Source organism: Raphanus sativus, unplaced genomic scaffold (genome assembly GCF_000801105.2).
Source record: "Raphanus sativus cultivar WK10039 unplaced genomic scaffold, ASM80110v3 Scaffold3418, whole genome shotgun sequence".
Classification (NCBI taxonomy): domain Eukaryota; kingdom Viridiplantae; phylum Streptophyta; class Magnoliopsida; order Brassicales; family Brassicaceae; genus Raphanus; species Raphanus sativus.
Genome location: NW_026618724.1, coordinates 1 through 9522, shown reverse-complemented (window position 1 = coordinate 9522; position 9522 = coordinate 1). Strand labels below are relative to the sequence as shown.

Genomic DNA, 9522 nt, shown 5'->3' with positions numbered 1-9522 from the left:
ATTAATAGGGCATACTTCAACTTTAATAGTATTGATTCAGTAACAAACGATATGGTTACCTTCTATCATTAGTTGGACTGTTGGAAGGTGTTTTAAACTCAGGTTAGACAGTAGTACGTTCCTCCCGAAATCTCCCGCGCTCGACCGTATTAACCGAAAGGAAAAGAAATATTTGATGCATAAACCATTCTTCTGAGAAATTTTGGGACTTGCATGGTTGCTTCCATATAACAATATTATAAAACAAATGGAGATTCGCAAATGTACAACTTTCAAATCTCATTGTGTTCAAAAAAAAGTTTATCATAAAATGCTATACTGTCGACAAAGCAACTAAAAACAGTTCAATGTTGCTATTTCAACAAGATATCGCCCCCCATGTTATTACTTTCTTACCAAGAAATATCTTCATGCAAGTTACTTCATCATCAATAAACTCTCATTACAATTCTGAATTGTCGACAAAGCAACTAGAAACACTTTTATTTTGCTAGCTTCTAAATAAAGACATCAACCCCTGGGATTACTTTCAACCTCTTCATCAAACTTTCGTTACGCAACTCTTATTAGTAACTTATTCATCAAGAAAAACTCGACACTCTAATTTATTTGCTCTGGATGCTATTAATGTGATCCGTGTATATAGGAGAGATCACTCACAGTCCAGCTCGTTCTTTCGATGCTGGTTAGATCAAACGATGCACATGGTTATTTAAATACAGACAAGCTGTTTCCAAACATATCTTCAATGTGAATTAAGGGATATAAATCATCAAGTTATAAAGGCCTAGTGAACTTGACTTGTTGTGTATTATAGTGCATAATCGAACTTAATTCATTTTTATGTTATCCTTCAAAAATCTCCTTAACTGATGGCTTTTATCAGTTTATTTGGAGCATTCATAGCTTCCTTTTGCTTTCTTATCGTCTCTTATTTTCTCAACCAGAAAACCTTTGGTTACTTACAAATCAAGAAAACTCTTCAAAGATACCCCTGGAACTGGCCGATTCTTGGGATGTTTCCGGGTTTGCTTGTGAGGATTCACCGGATAAACGACAGCGTTGAGGTTCTAGAAAACTCTAACATGACGTTCCCATTCAAGGGTCCATGGTTTGCTGGAAAGGATGTATTGATCACAGTCGATCCAGCTAATATTCAGCATATAGTGAGCTCAAACTTCTCCAACTATATCAAAGGTGAGGAGTTCAAGGAGATCTTTGAAGTTTACCGAGACGGGCTAGTCAACTCAGACGGTGATCGAGCTAGCAAGCTGAAGAAGTGTTACCAGGCCCTTCTCCACGATCAAGGGTTTCAGAGACTTTCAACGAGTGCCACAACAAGCAAACTCAAGGACGTGCTATTGCCTCTTTTCGATCATTTTGCAGAGGAAGGGACGGTCGTGGACTTACAGGATGTGTTCAGGAGATTCACCTTTGACACAGCCCTAGTTACAATAACCGGGTCTGATCGTAGATATCTCTCCACTGAAATGCGTGAAGATGAGTTCGTTAAAGCATTCGAGGATGTTGGAGAAGCGATTGTGTATAGGCATCTCACACCAAGATTCTTTTGGAAGCTGCAAAAGTGGATAGGGTTCGGACCAGAGAAGAAGATGGTGGAAGCTGAAGCATTAATTGATCGTGTTTGTGCAAAATACATATTAGCTAAGAGAGATGAGTTACAACAACAAGGGATTAGTCAGCATGAGGATGTTTTAACTTTCTTCATGAAACTAGATACAACCAAGTACGAGCTCTCGGATCCCATTGATGATAAATTCCTAAGAGATGTCATCTTGGGTTTCATTGTAGCGGGAAGAGACACCGTGGTGTCAGCTCTTTCTTGGTTCTTCTGGCTTTTGTCTGAAAATCCTCAAGTGACGACTTTAATACGCGAAGAAATCAACAAGAATCTACCAAGAACCGGATGTGGCCATGAGAACTTGGACAAGCTCGTGTACTTACATGCCACATTGTATGAAACAATGAGGCTCTATCCACCACTTCCATTCCAACGTAAGTCTTCTATAAAATCAGACGTGCTTCCAAGCGGGCATAAAGTCGATGCAGACTCTCCAATTATGATCTTTCTTTACGCGATGGGGAGGATTAGAGCTATATGGGGAGAAGACGCATGGGAGTTTAAGCCAGAGAGATGGGTTTCAGACACAGGAGAGTTGAGACATGAACCGTCCCACAAGTTCTTTCCGTTTTACGCTGGCCCGAGAACTTGTCTAGGTAAGCATACAGTTATGAATCATTTGAAGATAATAGTGGTGGAGGTATTACAAAACTATGACATTGAGGTAGTTAAAGGACACAAGATCGAGCCACTTCCTGGTCTTACTCTTCACATGAAGCATGGGCTTAGAGTCAAGCTTGCTAAGAGATGTTCAGCTTGAAATGCTAATGTTAGAGTTGTTCCAGTGATAAATGGGATATAGTATAAAAATTAATAGTGTACGTATGTATTATTGTCCGTAAGTACTTGCCTCCCTGGTCTTTCAAAGCTTGGTTATAATGTTCGTATGTTTTTAATTCGTTTTTTTTAAATTAAATATTTCCTTTTTATTATATATTATTTCAAAAAAATACAGCAAAAAGGAAACTAAACCAAAAAATTTAATTAACAGAAATTGTTAAATAAGAAAATTTAGTAAAGATATTGAGATACACTATTTTAATTCATTAAGGTTATTTCTATCATTAAAACCGTCGTAAGAACTAACATTAATATGATATACATAAAAAATTTCTCAAATAATATTATAGAAATATGTTATGCGAATTTGTTATAGTGTACATTTTTTAATATTTCACTTAGAATAAGTTGAATCCAAAGTTATGTGTATGTTTTTAGAGTATCTCCAATTTATTGTTATTTTTGTCTTTATAATAGCATTTAGAGGTAAATTTATTTCTATCCATTATTATTTCTTCCTCTAAAATATAAATTATTATTTTTCTTCCATATATTTTTTTTAAAAAATAGATGAATATATTGGAGCAAAATCCATCTCCATAGTAAAATTTATCATATTTAAAGGCAAAATACATTTCTTAAATAGTATTGATAATATACAACTTTCACGCTTGAGTATATGGTTCATACGAAGAAATCTGGTAACCATGCTAAATTGTCGACGACGGAGATAGAAAACAGTTCAATTTTGCTAGCTGACATCAACCCGTTTTATTACTTTCTTAGCAAAAAGTCTCTGCATTCAAGTTACTTCATCATCAAGAAACTCTCATTTAACTAACTTATTCAACAAGAAAGATTTGACACTAAAATGTCTTTGCGCTGGATGCTATTAACGTGATAATTTGTGCATGTAGGAATAGATCACTCGACAATTCAGCTCCTTCATATGAATGATTGTTGGATCAGAATATCTACATTGGTTATTGAAATACAGACAGGCTGTTTCCAGACATATAACTTTAATCTAAATTAAAAGGCAAAGCCTAAGTTAAACAGGGACTTGAGAACTCAACATATTGTAGTAATATATAGCGTACGTGTATTGTGTATAATTCAACTTCCTTCGTATGCTTTCTTCTCTACACAAAGTCAAACATCTCTAATTAATGGCTTCTATTGGTTTATTCGAAGCATGCCTAATTTTCTGTTGCTTTCTTATTGGCTATTATTTTCTCAACAAGAAAGCCTTCCAAAGCTCCCTCTGGAACTGGCCCATTTTTGGGATGTCTCCGGGTTTGCTTGCGAGGATTCAAAGGATAGATGAAAGCGTCGAGGTTCTTGGCAACTCTAACATGACGTTCCCATTCAAGGGTCCATGGTTTTCTGGGAGTGATCTTTTGGTCACGGTCGACCCAGCTAATATTCACCATATAATGAGTTCAAACTTCTCCAACTACATCAAAGGTGCAGAGTTCCAAGAGATCTTTGAATTTTTCGGAGACGGTATAATCAACTCAGACGCCGAGCGAGCTAGCAAGCTGAAGAAGTGTTATCAAGCCCTCCTCCACCATCAAGGGTTTCAGAGGCTTTCAACGAATGCCACAACAAGCAAGCTTAGTGACGTGCTATTGCCTCTTTTTGATCATTTTGCTGAAGAAGGGACGGTCGTGGACTTGCAAGATGTGTTCCGGAGATTCACCTTTGACACAACCCTAGTTACCATAACTGGGTCTGATCCTAAAACTCTCTCCATTGAAATGCGTGAAGATGAGTTCGTTAAAGCATTCGACGATGTTGGAGAAGCCGTTGTGTATAGGCATCTTACACCAAGATTCTTTTGGAAGCTGCAAAAATGGATAGGGTTCGGACCAGAGCATAAGATGGTCGAAGCTGAAGCATTAATTGATCGTGTTTGTGCAAAATACATATTAGCTAAGAGAGATGAGTTACAACAACAAGGGATTAGTCAGCATGAGGATGTTTTAACTTTCTTCATAAAACTAGATACAACCAAGTACGAGCTCTTGGATCCGATTGATGATAAGTTCCTAAGAGATGTTTTCGCGGGTTTCATCGTGGCGGGAAGAGACACTATCGCCTCAGCTTTGTCTTGGTTCTTTTGGCTTTTATCTGAAAATCCTCACGTGACGACCATAATTCGAGAAGAAATCAACAAGAATCTACCAAGAACCGGATGTGGCCTAGAGTACTTGGACAAGCTCGTGTACTTACATGCGACGTTGTATGAAGCAATGAGACTCTACCCACCAGCTCAATTCCAACGAAAGACTTCTATAAAACCAGACGTGCTTCCAAGTGGACATAGAGTCGATGCAAACTCTACAGTCATGTTCTTTCTTTACGCGATGGGGAGGATGAAAGCTATATGGGGACAAGACGCATTGAAGTTTAAGCCAGAGAGATGGGTTTCAGAGGCAGGAAGGTTGAGACATGAACCGTCCTACAAGTTCTTTCCGTTTAATGCCGGCCCAAGAACTTGTCCTGGTAAGCATACAGCTATGACTGATTTGAAGATAATAGTGGTGCAGATATTGCAAAACTATGACATTGAGGTAGTTAAAGGACAAAAGATCGAGCCACTTCCTCTTCTTTTTCTTCAAATGAAGCATGGGCTTAAAGTGACAGTCAAGAAAAGATGATCGGCTTGAAATAATGAATGCTTTAATAGCTGTTTTATAATATATCATAACTTGTATAAAAATAATAAGGTAAAGGTGTTTCAAGAATGGTTAATAGTAGATGTTTCATTATATATAACCATGATTGATATTTGAAATGTACGAATTTCAAATAGCTGCCTACGTTAAAAATCATGACTGATAACTGAAATGTATTTAATAATATAAATTTCATAATATCTACTGCTAAGAAAATGAAAAGTTCGACAAATTACATGGCAGAAAACATATAAAATGTAATCATGTTAATAAACGTTATACCCATACACATTTCAACAAGAACTGATGACGGGCATTTACAGTAATGGCCCATTTTATCTTATTGGGCTTAGTGGGTCCGTTAAGGCCCATAACTGTAAATAACAATAAAAAAAAGCTTTTAATCCATGTCCTGAGAGACATCGAAAAAGCCGAAGAAAGTGAACTCTGTGCTATCTCTACCTGTTCCTCCCTCTACTCTATACCTACTCCTCCTCCGGTATACTTTCTATCGTTTTCTTCCAGTAATCTGGTCTCTATTGCATTCACTTCGTTGTCTCTGTATATATCTGTTTGTGTATTGTATTTGTATGTTTCTCTTCACTTGGTTGACTAGTTCGTTATTGGTTTTTAGCGTGTAATGAAATTGAATTGGTGAAGTTAGGTTAGAGAAGCTTCTGATGGCTCCCCTTACACTCTCTGTTGATGTGAAGAGCTCTTCATCCACTGCTCCCGGTAAATAAAAAAAAAAGAGATGTCTTTTTTTTTGTAACTGTTACATATATGTTTGGACTCCATTGAAGGAGAGGATGGTGTTTTATTTGATGGGGGGGTTTGTGGCAGATGTTTCGAGTAGGGTAGTGCAGATTCCACAGATCAAAAAGAGCAAAGGCTTTGCTTCAGTCAATACGCAAGACGAAAACCCTTTTGATTTCTTCCGCACTCTCTTTGGTATAGAACCACTTTGTACTTTCTCTTTTATGAGTTTAGTGTAAAGATACAGTCTTTGAATCTGAAGATGTTTCTTTTCTTATTTTTTTATATGATGCAGAGGGATTTATAGCAGGAGGTACGGCTGGAGTTGTAGTTGAAACAGCTTTATACCCTATTGATACTATAAAGACTAGACTTCAGGCAAGTCAAGGAAACCTTTAAAAATAGTTCATTCCTTTTTGTTATCATTGAGATTTAACTGTATTCAACTAAGCTCATGTAAAAAAAGAAAGAGTTTAATTATTTTTGATGTTATGATGTAGGCAGCTCGTGGAGGTGGGAAGATTGTGTTGAAGGGTCTCTATTCAGGATTAGCTGGAAATATCGCTGGTGTCTTACCGTAAGTGTACTGTGACCTCATCCTTCTTTTTTTTGTCCCTTTCTTCCTTGTCCCTTTTCTATGTTTATCATATTCTATACTTGTCTTATCTTGATGCTCTGCTTATTTCGACAATGTTTCTATATGTAGGGCTTCGGCTTTATTTGTGGGAGTTTATGAACCCACAAAGCAGAAACTGCTTAAGACCTTTCCTGATCATTTAAGCGCAGTTGCTCACTTGGTGAGAGACTTTTCTTTCATTTTTTGTTCTGCCATTGAAAAGAAAAATATTTTATTTTTTACTAGTCTCTGCTGTCACTGAACAATCAGGTCATGATTTTATCAGTAAACGAATGATATACATTAAGCAACTATGAATCTTTAGATCGTTGAATTGTTCCTTTGTATTGAGTGGAAGAAGAACAATAATCTTGTCCCTTGTATCAAATTCCACAGACTGCAGGGGCTATCGGTGGACTTGCTGCCTCTCTGATTCGAGTGCCTACAGAGGTTAAAAATAACTCCATCTCTGATCCTGTTCTGTAATAGAATCTCTTCAAGTGACATTCCCATGTGTGTGTTCTTTCTATAGGTTGTGAAGCAGAGAATGCAGACTGGACAGTTTGCATCAGCTCCCAACGCTGTTCGAGTTATTGCATCACAAGAGGGCTTCAGGGGTCTCTATGCAGTTAGTAACTAACTAACACCTTTTCTTAACCTCTTCCTCCTTTTTAGTCTGTGATTTTTTATTTTTTTGTGTGTGTGGTAACTTATTTCATTTTTCTTCTAGGGATACCGATCCTTCCTATTGAGAGATTTGCCGTTTGATGCTATTCAGTTCTGCATTTATGAGCAGCTATGCTTGGGGTATAAAAAAGCAGTAAGCTTTCTTTGCAAAAATAATCAAACATACAGACTGCATTGTAAACGTACTGATATTTTGGCATGAGATTGAACTTTGCTCAACCCTTTTTTTGGCAGGCGCGTAGAGAGCTTAATGATCCTGAGAACGCTCTCATTGGTGCATTTGCTGGTTAGTGACATACCTTGTACGCATAAAATTTTGGCACATGTGGTGGATGTTGCACAATCCTCATAATCTGACCTGACTGTGAGATTTAAATGTACCTTAAAAGAAGACTTTGATCCATTATAACAAAGTATAATCAAACTTTTTGATCATTCCTTTGTATATTGTTTTATAACTTCGGTTGATTGTTGCTTTGTGGGTTTATGCAGGTGCTCTGACAGGAGCTGTCACCACTCCGCTTGATGTTATTAAGACAAGATTAATGGTTCAGGTAATAATGGTTTATCACACCTTCAAAAGTTTTTTATTGGTCTTTCCAAACGCTAAATCATCTTTCTTCATCTTCTTAGGGATCAGCTAAACAATATCAAGGAATAGTAGACTGTGTTCAAACAATTGTAAGAGAGGAAGGAGCTTCTGCTCTCTTAAAGGTACACACACATACTATTTTGGAGTTTGAGCAGAGAGCTTTAAAAGACTACAAAGACACTAATCCTTGCAAGCTGTTTTTTACTTGTAGGGTATAGGGCCAAGAGTGTTGTGGATAGGTATTGGTGGTTCAATCTTCTTTGGTGTCCTTGAGAGCACGAAGAGAACACTTGCAGAGAGACGTCCCAAGACGGTTAAAGAATCGAAAGAGGATTGAGTTTCTTGCACACTATTCTTGAGGACTATAAAAATGGTTGAAAGGTGATACTGTTGGACATTCAACCGAGCCCCTTTGTGTGAGTTCTATGTGATCAGACTGTGAATCATGATCATTTCAACTTTCTTTCCCCAGATAAAATAAAGTGGCAAAATATCAAATTCGATGTTATTAAATGTTGATAGCGTATTAATTTTTCTCTAAACTACACACCCGCGCGTGAACTCCAAAGCATCAAAATTTTGGTAGCCATTTTAACCAGTATCCGAACTCGAATTCGATAATGAAAAAACCCAAGGAAAATCTGAACCATAGTAATAAAATACCCGAACTGATATTAAATTAGAAGAGTTGGATATCCGAATTTAAATGGATATCCGAAGATAATTAAGAGTTGAACATCCGAATCTAAATGGATAATTTGAATATCTGAATCTAAATGGGATATCAGAAGATAATCAAACATATGTATTCTTAATCTTATATTTCTAATTTACATTATTATTTTATTTAAAATATTTATATTGATACTATATATAATTACGGAAAACAATATAATATTCATTTAAAATACATATTAAAATTTTTGTTTCATTCATTAACAAAAATTACATCCAAAATTTAAAAACAATGACCAAATTAATGACCAAATTAATGTTCTCTTATTTTGAAATGTAACTTATTGAAAACAAGCATAACAAACTATTATTCCTGAAAATATTCAACACACTATTAAAATAATTATTAAAGCTTATTAATTTATATGTTAAGTATGTTTATAGATGTAGTATATATTAATCGTTACTGAGTATGATATTTTTATAATAAAAGAGTAACGTAAGTTCTTGGCCGTTGAAACTTGAACATATATTTTCGGACCCTCCCAAGAAAATAAAGGAAATGGATAATTTGTAATGGCAAACATAAGTAATAATAACAAATGACTTTTATGGTAAGATCTATTGTTTATGTTCATATAATTCACCCTGAATTGTGTCATATTGATTGGTGCAGTTATGTCCAATCATTTGATGGTCCCTCCATGTTAGGGTTTTCAGTTTCACTTGATTATTGTTTTGTTAGTGTTCAATTATGTTCTCATGTTTTGACATTTGTCACTAAAACAGATGTTTTTTCTCGTCTCTTTTTAACTCCCAAGTGCATATTTGCTGATGGCTATATGTTTGAATTTGAAGTTACTTCCATGGTTAAATTACTATTTGCCATATGAGATGTGAAGGCAAAGAAAATTCAAAGAACATTGGTGTGAGATTCATAAGGAAGTCATTAAGGGAGGGGGTCGGCATAAAGTGACAGAGGAAGGACAGAACAAAACAGCTTTGGATGGTCGGATCAATATAATGTTGTCAAATTATAACACTAACAGACGCAGAGCCCCCATGGTGTCATCATTTCTCTTCGTAATCGTGT

The 9522-nt window shown here is 36.2% G+C and overlaps 3 protein-coding genes across 6 annotated transcripts; all 3 read left to right on the top strand.

The window, feature by feature from the left end:
• The first annotated feature begins 872 nt into the window (after positions 1 to 872).
• Positions 873 to 2432, top strand: LOC130506575 (alkane hydroxylase MAH1-like). The gene has a single exon (XM_057001245.1). The coding sequence runs from the start codon at positions 873 to 875 to the stop codon at positions 2400 to 2402; it is 1530 nt and encodes a 509-aa protein (XP_056857225.1). The 3' UTR covers positions 2403 to 2432.
• Positions 2433 to 3591: 1159 nt separating this feature from the next.
• On the top strand, positions 3592 to 5085 carry LOC130506576 (alkane hydroxylase MAH1-like). 2 transcript variants are annotated; one of them, XM_057001248.1, is made up of 2 exons: positions 3592 to 4009; positions 4079 to 5085. In XM_057001248.1, exons 1-2 carry the CDS (start codon positions 3592 to 3594, stop codon positions 5083 to 5085), a joined length of 1425 nt encoding a protein of 474 aa, XP_056857228.1. The 2 variants fall into 2 exon arrangements, with proteins under 2 accessions (XP_056857228.1, XP_056857226.1); XM_057001246.1 differs by having other exon boundaries at positions 3592 to 5085.
• A 434-nt stretch (positions 5086 to 5519) lies between these two features.
• On the top strand, positions 5520 to 8267 carry LOC130506577 (S-adenosylmethionine carrier 1, chloroplastic/mitochondrial). Of its 3 annotated transcripts, none has more exons than XM_057001250.1 (13): positions 5520 to 5602; positions 5764 to 5838; positions 5947 to 6054; positions 6155 to 6241; positions 6364 to 6436; positions 6566 to 6656; positions 6872 to 6925; positions 7008 to 7103; positions 7206 to 7295; positions 7397 to 7448; positions 7655 to 7716; positions 7796 to 7876; positions 7966 to 8267. In XM_057001250.1, exons 2-13 carry the CDS (start codon positions 5784 to 5786, stop codon positions 8089 to 8091), a joined length of 975 nt encoding a protein of 324 aa, XP_056857230.1. In that variant the 5' UTR covers positions 5520 to 5602; positions 5764 to 5783; the 3' UTR covers positions 8092 to 8267. The 3 variants fall into 3 exon arrangements, with proteins under 3 accessions (XP_056857230.1, XP_056857229.1, XP_056857231.1); XM_057001249.1 differs by having other exon boundaries at positions 5526 to 5602; positions 5768 to 5838; XM_057001251.1 differs by having other exon boundaries at positions 5541 to 5602; positions 5738 to 5838.
• Positions 8268 to 9522: the final 1255 nt, after the last annotated feature.

Excerpts from the sequence above, each read along its gene's own strand:
- LOC130506577 (XM_057001250.1), top strand. The coding sequence starts at position 5,784 with ATGGCTCCCCTTACACTCTCTGTTGATGTGAAGAGCTCTTCATCCACT. Across the intron at positions 5,839-5,946 it reads CTCTTCATCCACTGCTCCCG|ATGTTTCGAGTAGGGTAGTG; the intron begins GTAAATAAAAAA and ends GGTTTGTGGCAG. Across the intron at positions 6,055-6,154 it reads TTTCTTCCGCACTCTCTTTG|AGGGATTTATAGCAGGAGGT; the intron begins GTATAGAACCAC and ends TATATGATGCAG.
- LOC130506575 (XM_057001245.1), top strand. The coding sequence starts at position 873 with ATGGCTTTTATCAGTTTATTTGGAGCATTCATAGCTTCCTTTTGCTTT.
- LOC130506576 (XM_057001246.1), top strand. The coding sequence starts at position 3,592 with ATGGCTTCTATTGGTTTATTCGAAGCATGCCTAATTTTCTGTTGCTTT.